Below are 12192 nucleotides of genomic sequence, written 5' to 3'. Positions count from 1 at the left end.
AATAAAGATAAAAAATAAATAAATAAAATAAAAATCCTTTATTTAGTTTTTTTGTTTGTTTGTTTTGGTTTTGAGACAGGGTCTTGCTGTCTCATTGAAGCTGGAGCACAGTGGTGCTGTCATGGCTTACTGCAGTCTCACCTTCCCAGCCTCAAACCATCTTCCTGCCTTAGCATCCCAAGGAGCTGGGATTATAGGTGTGCACCACCACGGCCAGCGAAGTTTTCACTTCTTTTTTTTTTTTTTTTTTTTTTGTAGAGATGGGATCTCACTCTGTTGCCAGGGCTGGTCTTGTACTCCTGGGTTCAAGCAATCCTCCTGCCTCAGCCTCCCAAAGTGCTAGGGTTACAGGCGTGAGCTGCCACACCTGGCCTGGATAAACTTTTGTAATAGCAGAGTCCATGAAGTCATCTAGATACAATATCAAAAAGGTAAATCGATAGTATTCCATTCACAAGCAACAACCAATTAGAAATGTAATCAGAAAAGGGATTACAAAAACATAAAACCACAAAAATATCACAGAAAATTCCTGCACTAAAAAAGTACAGAATTTAAAATAATTCTAAATCTTTAGTGAAGGAGCTAAAAGATCTGAATCAATGGGAGTGACCATTCCCTGGTTGGGAAGATGCGTGATTGTAAAGACATGGTTCTTCTCTGAATTCATTTAGAATTCTGTTCACGGAGTTAAACACTCTTGGGACATTTGCTGTGTGTCAGGCATGGCTCTGAGCACTTTACAAGCACCTCGTTCACTTTCTCAGTAACTCTAACCATCACTCCTTTAGGGCATATGTTATCTTCATTTTCCACTTGAGGAAACTGAGGCAGGGGTCATAAAATCTCACTGGTAGGAAGTGACAGAAGCAGGATTTTGAATCCAAGCCCTTAACCTTGAAGCTTTGATGTCACTTGCAGATAATCATGTTTCTAAATCTATTTGTGCCAGCGTGGACTAATCTCAAAAACATTGTGTTGAATGAAAAAAGCAAGGTGTAGACTCATTATGTCGAAATACTAGGCTGGTGCAGCTGCTCATGCCTGTATTCCCAGTACTTTGGGAAGCAAAGACCTGAGGATCACTTAAGCCCAGGAGTTCGAGACCAGCCTGGGCAACATAGAGAGTCCGTGTATATACAAATTTTAAAAAATAGCCCGGTATGGTGACGCACATCTTTGGCTCCAGCTACTCAGGAAGGTGAGGCAGGAGGATCACTTGAGGCTGGGGGGTCAAGGCTGCAGTGAGCCATGATCTTGCCACTGCACTCCAGCCTGGGTGACAGAGTGAGACCCGTCTCAAATCAAACGTACAAAATGCCATTACTGCAAATAAAAATCACCAAACACTCATATTTTTCTGTGGGTAAATATAAGTAAAGTAAAAGCACAAGTAAAGTAATTTTTTTAAAGGATTGGAAGATGATATCAGATTCAACAGCATTTGGCTCCAAGATGGCAGGAGGGGACTTTATAGTTTTTTGGTAAAGGTCTAAACTTTTAAGAACCAGTATATTAATATGCTACTGTGAAGTGTTTTAAAATCACCTAGAAAACCAGCTGGGCACAGTGGCTCATGCCTATAATCCCAGCACTTTGGGAGGCTGTGGTGGGTGGATCACCTGAGGTCAGGAGTTCAAGACCAGCCTGGTCAACATGGTGAAACCCTGTCTCTACTAAAAATACAAAAATTAGCCTGTGTGGTGGTGTGCACCTGTAATCCCAGCTACTTGGGAGGCTGAGGCAGGAGAATCGCTTGAACCCAGGAGGCAGAGGTTGCAGCAAGCTGATTGTACCACTGCACTCTGGCCTGGGTGGCAAGAGCGAGACTCCATCTCAATAAATAAATATTTTTTAAGAAATCACGTAGAAACAGTAACGGGTATTGTTAGGATGGTCATAATATGTTATTACTTTTTTCTTGCTTTTTTGGTATTCAATTTCAAATGCAGGAAAAAAATTGATGTTTTTCATTTTCCAAATATAATATTTGATTACAATATTGAGTAAGTCCTTCCCTTGAGAAGCTCTGTGCTGGAGGTTGGGGAAGATCTGATCATGCCTTCCTCACACTGGGCCTGACAATAGATGCTCAAAATAGTTGCATGGGGTTGTTGTAGGACTAGCAGGTTTGTATGCCCATATGTATGCAGTAACAGACCAATTACACTGAGATAGCAGGGTTTGCAGCAGAGAAAGAGTTTAATGATTGCAGGGCATCAAGTTTGGAGATGGGAAGAGACCTTCAAATCCATCTCCCCAAGGAGTTTTGGGCTGGGTTTTTTAAGGAGATTGTGGAGGGCAAAGGGCTGGATATTTGGGATTGCTGATTATCCGAGCAAGGGGCATGAAATAATTGGGATTGGAAATCGCATCCTTAGGTGAGCCAGCTCCTCATGGGGACCAGCTGAGTCAGTAGTTTTATCAACATGCAGGACCTGGAGGAATATTTCAAAAGGAAAATTTAACATTTCATGTTCAAGTTGTTATTTATACAGCAGTTAAGGGCAGCTATAATCTAGGGTCTTTGTGACTCCGGGACAACAGGCACCAAACAGCCATGAGGAAGTAGGTTAGAGAGCAGCTGACCTCATGATGAATGCTGAGTGTGCTGAAGGCTTGGTTTATTTTCATCTTTCCCCCCTACTTCTTCCCTAATTGGTTTTATGAAGTTTATAGGGATGGTTGTAGGGTGGTTGCAGAAAACTTCCTGGGCGAGGTGATGTCCAAAGGGCTCCTAGGAGGAGTAGGGCCAAGTCGGGAGGAAGACAGAGCCTCTGGTGCAGATCCAGCTTGCATAGGCAAAACCAAAGGAGCTGGAACTGGGGAGGTCGACAGGTGGCAGCCACAAAGGACCTGGAATGGCAGGCCAAAGGGTCTTCAGCTTTGTTCTGAGGGCAGTGGGGAACCACAAAAACTCTCAGGCAGGAAAGGGGCAAAACGGGTCTGAGATTTATAATAATCCCACTGTTCCATGTTTGCAGAGAAGGGGCTGGAGAAGCCAAAATGTGAGGGTGGGAGACCCCAAGGACACATTGTTAATTTCAGGTGAGAGATGACAGGGCCACAGCCATCTCTCACTGTGCTGGGAATGTTTGGAAGGTAAAGTTGACCAGATAGACACAGTGGATGTGGGATCAGTGGAACAGGAACAAGCCCTTGATACCCCGTGGCTTGTGGTCTGGAGGCTGGTGGGGGAGGCTGATACACAGAGTGACACAGGATGGGATGGGTGCTGAGGAGGTGAGAGCCAGGACCTGAGATGCTGCAGAGGAGGCTCCTGGGAGACGACATCAGAGTGGATCTCCTTCTTCACTTGAGAAGCTTGGCAAGCAGGTGCTCCAGTGGGTGGGGACCAGTGGGGGATTTGTCATTAGGAGACCTCAGGCCGAGTTCTGGCAGTTGTGTCATCCTAGGCAGGCCACTCAGCTTCAGCCATGCGGACACTCTGCTTCTGAAAACAGGGCTCATCATTCCTGAGAATGGAGTTTTGGAGGATTAAGGAGGTAACACATGGCAAGTGCTTGGCACAGAGCCTGCCACTGAATGAACAGAGGCTCCTGCCCCTCACTCTCCATTTCCCAACCCTCCATGCCCAGCATCTCCTGTCCCCAGCATCCCCAACCTGCCTCTCCTTCAGCCTGTATTCCTTTGACCCAGTTAGAGAGAGATGAGGAAGGAATCCACCCATGGCTCCAACCCGCCCCCCTTCTTCTGCCCCAAAGGGAGGGATCCGAGGACTCAGGTCTGAGCCCGGATTAGCTGTGTAATCCCCAGCTTTGCCTAGGCAACCTCTTTCCTTGCCCAAGAGAGGGGGCCTGGGGCTGGCAGCCAGGACTCCTGGGCTCTGGGCCTGATACTACCCTACCTGTCTGGGCAACCTCAGACAGGGGAGAGATGCTCTTGGTGCCTCTCTTGGGAATGTCACTGACGTCCACAGTGACTGTCACATGCGCGTCAGTTGTTCTGTAGGTTTTTCTGTGCGGGGCACTGTGGGAGGGAAGAAAGGCCTAGATTCCAGTCCAGCTCTACCACTCAGCAGCTTCATGCCCACAGACAAAGGACAAAATCCCCCTGAGCCTCAGTTTTTTCATGGACAAAATGGAGTGAACACCTTGTGGGGCTGCTGTGGGGTATGTGAGAAAAATAGCTGCAAAGGAGTTTTGTGAATAGCACATTTTAGAGAGATCAGAAAGGATGATTATAGCACAAAAGAACAGAGATGGTTCCTTCCCAGGAGGACTGGAAAACAGCTGGGGAGAGCAGGCCAGAAAGGTCACTCTCATCACGAGGACCAGAGCAGAGGGTTCCAGGAAACTGAAAAAGATGAGTTCATCAGGCTTCCAAGTCCTCCTGGGAAGGCAAAGGACAGAGGGACCTCCCCAGGTCAGGGGAAAACCGAGGGAAGGGGACAGTGACACAAACGCCCTAAAGTCTAATGATGGCAGGGGTCTTGGGGGACGGGGGTGGGGTTCACAGCAGTGGCCTGGGCGTGATGACCCTGGTGAAGGACGGGGTTGCAAAGCCCTTAAATCCTGGACCAGTGGCTGATTCCAAAGGCAGCAGGGACCATGCCAGGATTTTGGGCAGAAGCACAAAGTGCTGGACTCTCCTTAAAAGGGCTGAGAGAACTCAGCGGTGTAGGGACCAGCCCCACAGGGTTGGTGGGTTTTTCTCTCCATGTGTGGAGACGAGATGTTGTAGAAATGAAGACACAAGATAAAGAGATGAAAGAAAAGACAGCTGGGCCCAAGGGACAACTACCACCAAGATGCGGAGACTGGTAGTGGCCCTGAATGCCAGGCTGTGCTGATATTTATTGGATACAAGACAAAGGGGCAGGGTAAGGAGTGGAGTGTGAGCCATCTCCAATGATAGGTGAGGTCACGTGGGTCACGTGTCCACTGTACAGGGGGCCCCTCCCTGCCTGGCAGGCAAGGCAGAGAGAGAGAGAGAGAGAGAGAGAAACAGCTTATGTCATTATTTCTGCATATTAGAGACTTTTAGTACTTTCGTTAATTTTGCTACTGCTATCTAAAAGGCCTCTGGAACATGAAGGCGGACTATGAGTGTGACCACTGAAGCACAGCATCACAGGGAGACGGTTAGGCCTCCGGATAACTGCGGGCGGGAGCAGGCCCTCCACAAGAGGTGGAGGAGTAGTTTTCTGTAAACTCCCCTTGGGGAAAGGGAGACTCCCTTTCCTGGTCGGTCTCCCTTTCCCGTTCTGCTAACCAGCGGGTGTTTTTCCTTGGCACTGATGCTACTTCTAGACCACGGTCCACTTGGCAATGGGCGTCTTCCCAGACGCTGGCATTACTGCTAGACCAAAGAGACCTCTAGTGGCCCTGTCTGGGCGTGACAGAGGGCTCACACTCGTCTTCTGGTCACTTTTATGTTCCTTCAGCTCCTATCTCCGTATGGCCTGGTTTTTTCTAGGTTATGATTGTAGAGCGAGGATTATTATAATATTGGAATAAAGAGTAATTATAACAAACTAATGATTAATGATATTCATACATAATCATATCTATGATCTATATCTAGTCTAACGATTCTTATTTTATATATTTCATTATGCTGGAACAGTTCGTGCGTGCCCTGGGTCTCTTGCCTCGGCACCTGGGTGGCTTGCTGCCCACACAGCTGCGCCAGCAAAAGGATGTGCCATGCACTGACCATCTGCATCCTCTCTGCCTCACTCCAGCCTAGGACTCCGTGAGAGGCCCTCCGGGGAGACCTCTGCGAACAACCCCCTGCCTTGGAGTCTGCAGTCCTTCCTCAAGCACACGGACGCCCAGGGTGGGGAAGTCCACAGTCTGGCAGGGCTCAGACTGGGCAGAATAACTGCAACGTAGTCGTGAGGATCGGGCTGTGGCCTGCCTGACTTCTCCCTCCTCCCATGATACACCGATGCATACAGCAGGTGCACACTAAACGCCAAATCCATAGAAAGTGGAACACATCAGGACCCAGCAGAAGGCGACATGCGAGTTTTGTTTACTCGTGGCATGAAAGGCTGGGAGCCAGCAGGCGTAGTCCACGAAGTGAAGCGGGCTAAGGCGGGCGCGAAAGAGCAGTGGGGACAGCCGCCACTAAATGCCAGCCGGGCAGAGGGAGGAAGGCGGGCCCTAGGCCGGCGGGACCACATCTCCCAGAAGTCCCGGCGCCAAGGCATTGGCCTCTCCGCCCTCCCCCAAGGAGGCGGGGCCGCGGGCGAAGCGGAAGGGGTGCAGCGATGCCAGTGCGCGGCGCCGGCGTCGGGAGCGTGACGTCTTTCCTGTGCGCCACCTAGCGTTTCTATCGCGCCAGTTCCTCAGCCTGAGTGCTGTGAAGGTGACAGCCTGAGGTGACCCAGCTGGCCCCCCGCGATGCTGGCAGCACGGCGGCTGCTCGGCGGGTCGCTCCCCTCTCGGGTATCTGTGCGTTTCAGCGGCGACACGGTGAGGCCCGGCCTGGCTGGGGCCAGGGGTTTTCGGGGCCCGGTGTCGCGGCCGCGCCTGTGCACGAGCAGTCCCTGGGGTCTGTAGTGGCCTCTGGAGAGCCCTTCTCCCCAGGCCAGGCGGGAAGACTCCCGCTCCGGCCTGGTTGAAGTAGGGGAACGGGTCCCATGGCGGGGCCGACTCCCTTGGCCCGCCGGCTTGCTAGCTTCCCTTGTTTCACAGTCCTCGGCCTGGCGGAAGTTTTGCAGGTTATGAAGCGCCCTTGTTTTCGTTCCTTCTTTGTTAACAGCCTTGTAGGGCGTGAAGGGGTCATTGCCCCATTTAGGGATGCGCACCTCCTGATTTCCTGTCCACTGCTCTGCACCCTGAAGTGGCTGAAAAGTGCTCTTACACGGATGGGAATCCCATCGCCCTTAGCTGGGGCGCTCTCCACTGGGTCGTGGGGCTCCTCATTTTCATCCTAAGTGAGCCGCTCCATCATGTGTGTGTTAGGGAGGCATTTCTTTCCCATCAGTAAACACATTTCGCCTCTTCGGCCGAGTTAGGAATATAAAAGGCCCCTGGCCTACCCAAAGCCAGGCCAGGAAAGGGCCATGCCCACACTCGGCTTGTGGGGCGGTGAGGTGCTGTGATGCAGGTGTGGGCTTTGGCCACCGACAGACCTGGGCTCAAATTCGACCTGCTGCTTTTGACTGTGAGACGTTCCATAAGTTCCTTTTGCTCCGAGCCTCAGTTTTCTCCTCTGTGAAATAGAGAAAATCGTTCCTATCAGAGTTGTTATGAGGATGAAATGGGATTTTGAATGTAAAATGCTTCCATCCAGTATCTGCTAAACAAAATGCTTACTAATGGCCGGGCGCGGTGGCTCATGCCTGTAATCCCAGCACTTTGGGAGGCTGAGGCGGGTGGATCGCTTGAGGTCAGGAGTTCGAGACCAGCCTGGCCAATATGGTGAAACCCCGTCTCTACTAAAAATGCAAAAATTACCCTGGCGTGGTGGTGAAAGCCTGTGATCCCAGCTATCCGGAGGCTGAGGCACAAAAATCACTTGAACTTGGGAGGTGGATGTTGCAGTGAGCTGAGATTATGCCACTGCACTCCAGCCTGGGCAACAGAGCAAGAGTCTGTCTCAAAAAAAAAAAAAAAAAAGGTTACTAAGTGGCAGTGGTAGCTGTGATGCTATAGATGCTCCCCTAGCCCTAGCCCAGCCCCTCCTAAATAGGGAGACACAAGATTCTGTAGCTTCTGGCCCAATCCCTCATGGCCCCAGAGCGCTGCTGGGCCTCCTGACCCTCTGTCTCCCCAGACAGCACCCAAGAAAACCTCATTTGGCTCGCTGAAGGATGAAGACCGGATCTTCACCAACCTGTACGGCCGCCATGACTGGAGGTGAGACAGTGCCCTTCGTGTGTTGGGTCCCGGAGCAAGGCGTCCCCTTCACTGCCTTCCCTACTCTGTCCAGGCTGAAAGGTGCCCTGAGTCGAGGTGACTGGTACAAGACAAAAGAGATCCTGCTGAAGGGGCCCGATTGGATCCTGGGTGAGATCAAGACATCGGGTTTGCGGGGCCGTGGAGGCGCTGGCTTCCCCACTGGCCTCAAGTGGAGCTTCATGAATAAGCCCTCAGATGGCAGGTGTGTGCTGGGGAGTGGGGCAGATGTGACTGTGGGAGAGACCTTAGGGGTGGCTGGGGCTTCCCTGGACCTTTGGGCTCTTTAATTAAAAACAGCATGAATGAGGTGGGCACATGTTCCCAGGCCTTAAATGGATGGGACTTACTCTGTGGACTTCCACAGGGGAGACTTACGTAGCAGAATCAACACATGATTTTGACTTAGGCAGACTTTGTTCAAATCCTAGTTCTGCCTCCTAATCATAGAGCTTTGGGCAATTTCCCGGCCTTTGTGAACCTTAGCTTTTTTGTAAATAGGTACAGTGATACCATGCAAGGATTAAAGAGATAATGTTCATACAGCTTTTGGCCTGTATGCTGGTTGGCACATAAAGCAAATGATAAATGTCACCTGCTTTACCTCCTTTTGGTGGTAGAGCTTGAGGAATGCTCTTTGTCACCAAGAGCAGAATCTGGCTCTCAGGGGCAGACACAAGGAGAGATGTTTGGATGAGCCGAATGAAGACCTTTCTTGTGGTTATAGCTGCCCAAAGATAGAATAGGCAGTAAGCTCCTTGTCATTTGGTGGTGAGCAAGCAGAGCCCCTGGGACATGTTGGGAGGGCAGTGAAGGATTGGCTGTCTGAGGAGACATCGTTGAGGCCTCCCTGGGTGGAGTGGGGTAGCATGGAGTTGAAGACCCAGCCCTGGTGGCCCTGTAGCCTGTCTGACCTGTGGGCCCCTGCAGGCCCAAGTATCTGGTGGTGAACGCAGACGAGGGGGAGCCAGGCACCTGCAAGGACCGGGAGATCATACGCCATGATCCTCACAAGCTGGTGGAAGGCTGCCTGGTTGGGGGCCGGGCCATGGGCGCCCGCGCCGCCTATATCTACATCCGAGGGGAATTCTACAATGAGGCCTCCAATCTGCAGGTGGGCAGGGAGAGACGTGGGCAGATGAGAAGGTGCTCAGTGTGCACTTACACACCCCTCACCCAGCACAGTTGTTCTGAGGTGTTAGCACCTGGTCTCTCAATGGTTGAACTGGGGGAGTGGTGGCCAGTCTTGCATGCATCCCTAATGGGACTTGGCTCCCAAAGCCACCTTCCAGGGGTCCTAATGCTGCTGGTATGATTTTTTTTTTTGCTTCAAAAATAATAGTATTTATTATAACAACAAGTAGCAAGAAGAACATAAGTGGAACTATGTGTTTAGCAAGAGAGCTGAATAATTATGAATATAAATAATTCCTATTTGGGGAAAATACATTATGTTCATTGCTTGGAACTATGAATAATACTTATATCTGTAGGAAATACAGAAAAATAAAATAGGTTAAGGCAATAAGGATATAGGCAATTACATTTTTATTTTAATTTTTTTTTTTTTTTTTTTTTTGAGACGGAGTCTCGCGCTGTCACCCAGGCTGGAGTGCAGTGGCCGGATCTCAGCTCACTGCAAGCTCCGCCTCCCGGGTTCACGCCATTCTCCTGCCTCAGCCTCCCGAGTAGCTGGGACTACAGGCGTCCGCCACCTCGCCCGGCTAGTTTTTTGTATTTTTTTTTTTTTTAGTAGAGACGGGGTTTCACCATGTTAACCAGGATGGTCTCGATCTCCTGACCTCGTGATCCGCCCGTCTCGGCCTCCCAAAGTGCTGGGATTACAGGCTTGAGCCACCGCGCCCGGCCTTTATTTTAATTTTATAAAGACTTTTATTTTTCCTTACAAACTGGGGTAGTTAGGAGACCTGATAATAGCTACTTCACTTTTATTTTCCTGGCAGCAAAGCAGCTTACTTACGTGTTCCTTCTTGCATATCTGTTGCAGATTATAGTCAAGTTTTCCAATTTGTCTAGCAAAATTTTTTATACCAGGAGCATTAGGATCCTCACCGTAGGAGGCCTTCAAGGGCTTCATGACTCCTGAAGTTATAGGCTGACCCCTGGGCTGGGGGTCAGCTGGGAAAGTCACACCTTTGTCCTGCAGGTGGCCATCCGAGAGGCCTATGAGGCAGGTCTGATTGGCAAGAATGCCTGTGGATCTGGCTATGATTTTGACGTGTTTGTGGTGCGCGGGGCTGGGGCCTACATCTGTGGAGAGGAGACAGCGCTCATCGAGTCCATCGAGGGCAAGCAGGGCAAGCCCCGCCTGAAGCCCCCCTTCCCTGCAGACGTGGGTAAGGCCTGGCGTAACCCTGGGTCAGACTGTGTCCTGTGACACCTGGGATCTGGCTAGGTTCCCTTCGAATTGTTCTTATGGATTTCTGAGTGCCTTCCCGGCTGGGGTCAGATAAAGAGTAGGCTGGCAACAATACACAGGCTCCCCCAGGGCTGCCTGCAGTCCCTCCTCCTGCCTCGGTCCCCCCACACCCATGCTGCTCTGTGGCTCCACCTTCACAGTGCCTGTTCTGAGGCTAAGGGCATGGTGGTGAACAAGGCAATGAGGCATCTCTGGAGTTTGGGGTCCAGCAGGGATAAGAATGATAAGGGGATATTAGAGCAGGGGTTCTGCCATGGGAGCAGGACCCTGGGACACACCTCCCTGCCAGGAAACTTGCCGCACCCACTAGCAGCCACCAGTTGTCTTCCCATTTTCCTGAAGGAGTGTTTGGCTGCCCGACAACTGTGGCCAACGTGGAGACAGTGGCAGTGTCCCCCACCATCTGCCGCCGTGGGGGCACCTGGTTTGCTGGCTTTGGCAGAGAGCGCAACTCAGGCACCAAACTATTCAACATCTCTGGCCATGTCAACCACCCTTGCACTGTGGAGGAGGAGATGTCTGTGCCCTTGAAAGAACTGATTGAGAAGCATGCTGGTAAGGCCTGGGGCCAGCCAGGATGTGGGTGGACAGGTGTCCATGAAGAGAGCCTGAGCGGGAGGGCTCAGGAGACGGGGCTGGGTCTAGGGGCTGACTAAGGGCCTGGGGTCAGGACTAGGCAGGTGTGCCGGCCCCAGCCCTGACCATGCATCCCTTTGGGGACTGACTTGGGGCCCCAGGGGGTGTCACGGGCGGCTGGGACAACCTCCTTGCTGTGATTCCTGGTGGCTCGTCTACTCCACTGATCCCCAAGTCTGTGTGTGAGACGGTGCTGATGGACTTCGACGCGCTGGTACAGGCACAGACAGGCTTGGGCACAGCTGCGGTGATCGTCATGGACCGCTCGGTAAGGGTTCACACACCAGCCCCAGTCCCTGCCCTCCTGGTTGCTGTCTTCCTCCCTGGGCCTCCCAGAAAACCCTCTTGCCAGCACTCAGGTCTTAGTTCCTGCAGCCTGAGGTAAAGCAAGGTGGAAGAGGAGGGAGGAAGGCCGCTCTGAGGAGAATACCCCGGAGTCTGGGCAGCACAGGGGGCCCAGGGAGGCTGGAGGAGGCCAGAATGCTGGGTGGGCTGGGAAGAGCTTCTGGAACTGGGGGAGGGGCTGTCACTAGGGGGTTGAGGCCCAGGCTTCTGTCTGGCCGTGGGTGCCTGCTGATTGCCCCTTGTCACCCAGACGGACATCGTGAAAGCCATCGCCCGCCTCATTGAGTTCTATAAGCACGAGAGCTGTGGCCAGTGCACCCCATGTCGCGAGGGTGAGCAGCGGGCAGGCTGGGGGTTTGCTTGCCGTGGCTTCACTTAACCTCCACCCCACCATGTGGCCTGCACCCCTCAAGCACCATCCCACATCCTGGCTGGGGAGATCATCTGGCCCTCTCTTGTGGCTGTGGCTGCAGGTGTGGACTGGATGAACAAGGTGATGGCTCGTTTCGTGAGGGGGGACGCCCGGCTGGCCGAGATTGACTCCCTGTGGGAGATCAGCAAGCAGATAGAAGGCCACACCATTTGTGCCCTGGGTGACGGGGCTGCCTGGCCTGTGCAGGTATTCACCGCCCTTCTGCGTAGCGCGGAGGGTGGGTGGCATCAAGGGCCCAGGGTGTTGGGGGATTTTTGGACTCTGTTTCACACAGTCCCCCCACCAACCCCAGGGTCTGATCCGCCACTTTCGGCCGGAGCTTGAGGAACGGATGCAGCGGTTTGCCCAGCAGCATCAGGCCCGGCAGGCTGCCTCTTAGCCCACCACCCTGGCCTGCTGTCCTGTGTCTGTCCGTCTGGAATGCTGGACAATAAAGCGAGTGCTGCCCACCCTCCCGCTGCAGCTGC

At 52.1% G+C, this 12192-nt stretch overlaps 1 protein-coding gene and 1 pseudogene across 6 annotated transcripts; one reads left to right on the top strand and one right to left on the bottom strand.

The window, feature by feature from the left end:
- Positions 1-2614: 2614 nt before the first annotated feature.
- Positions 2615-3411, bottom strand: LOC100423529 (uncharacterized protein NDUFV1-DT-like; annotated as a pseudogene).
- Positions 3412-6282: 2871 nt separating this feature from the next.
- Positions 6283-12187, top strand: NDUFV1 (NADH:ubiquinone oxidoreductase core subunit V1). Of its 6 annotated transcripts, none has more exons than XM_077961960.1 (10): positions 6283-6416; positions 7750-7832; positions 7906-8076; positions 8802-8985; positions 10039-10228; positions 10654-10866; positions 11049-11215; positions 11543-11624; positions 11766-11911; positions 12018-12187. In XM_077961960.1, the coding sequence occupies exons 1-10, from the start codon at positions 6372-6374 to the stop codon at positions 12102-12104; spliced, it is 1368 nt and encodes a 455-aa protein (XP_077818086.1). In that variant the 5' UTR covers positions 6283-6371; the 3' UTR covers positions 12105-12187. The 6 variants fall into 6 exon arrangements, with proteins under 6 accessions (XP_077818086.1, XP_014969039.3, XP_077818085.1 ...); XM_015113553.3 differs by having other exon boundaries at positions 6283-6443; XM_077961959.1 differs by having other exon boundaries at positions 6283-6443; positions 8802-9017; positions 10011-10228.
- The last annotated feature ends 5 nt before the right edge of the window (positions 12188-12192 follow it).

Source organism: Macaca mulatta, chromosome 14 (genome assembly GCF_049350105.2).
Source record: "Macaca mulatta isolate MMU2019108-1 chromosome 14, T2T-MMU8v2.0, whole genome shotgun sequence".
Lineage (NCBI taxonomy): Eukaryota > Metazoa > Chordata > Mammalia > Primates > Cercopithecidae > Macaca > Macaca mulatta.
The sequence above is the reverse complement of the archived record's forward strand: the minus strand, read 5'-3'. Positions and strand labels throughout refer to the sequence as shown.

Bases quoted from the DNA above. Each gene is read 5' to 3' on its own strand.
- NDUFV1 (XM_077961956.1), top strand. From the start codon at position 6,372: ATGCTGGCAGCACGGCGGCTGCTCGGCGGGTCGCTCCCCTCTCGGGTA. The intron at 9,027-9,986 runs GTGCACTTACAC...CTGAAGTTATAG, and splicing joins CAGATGAGAAGGTGCTCAGT to GCTGACCCCTGGGCTGGGGG. The intron at 10,867-11,048 runs GTAAGGCCTGGG...TTGGGGCCCCAG, and splicing joins ACTGATTGAGAAGCATGCTG to GGGGTGTCACGGGCGGCTGG.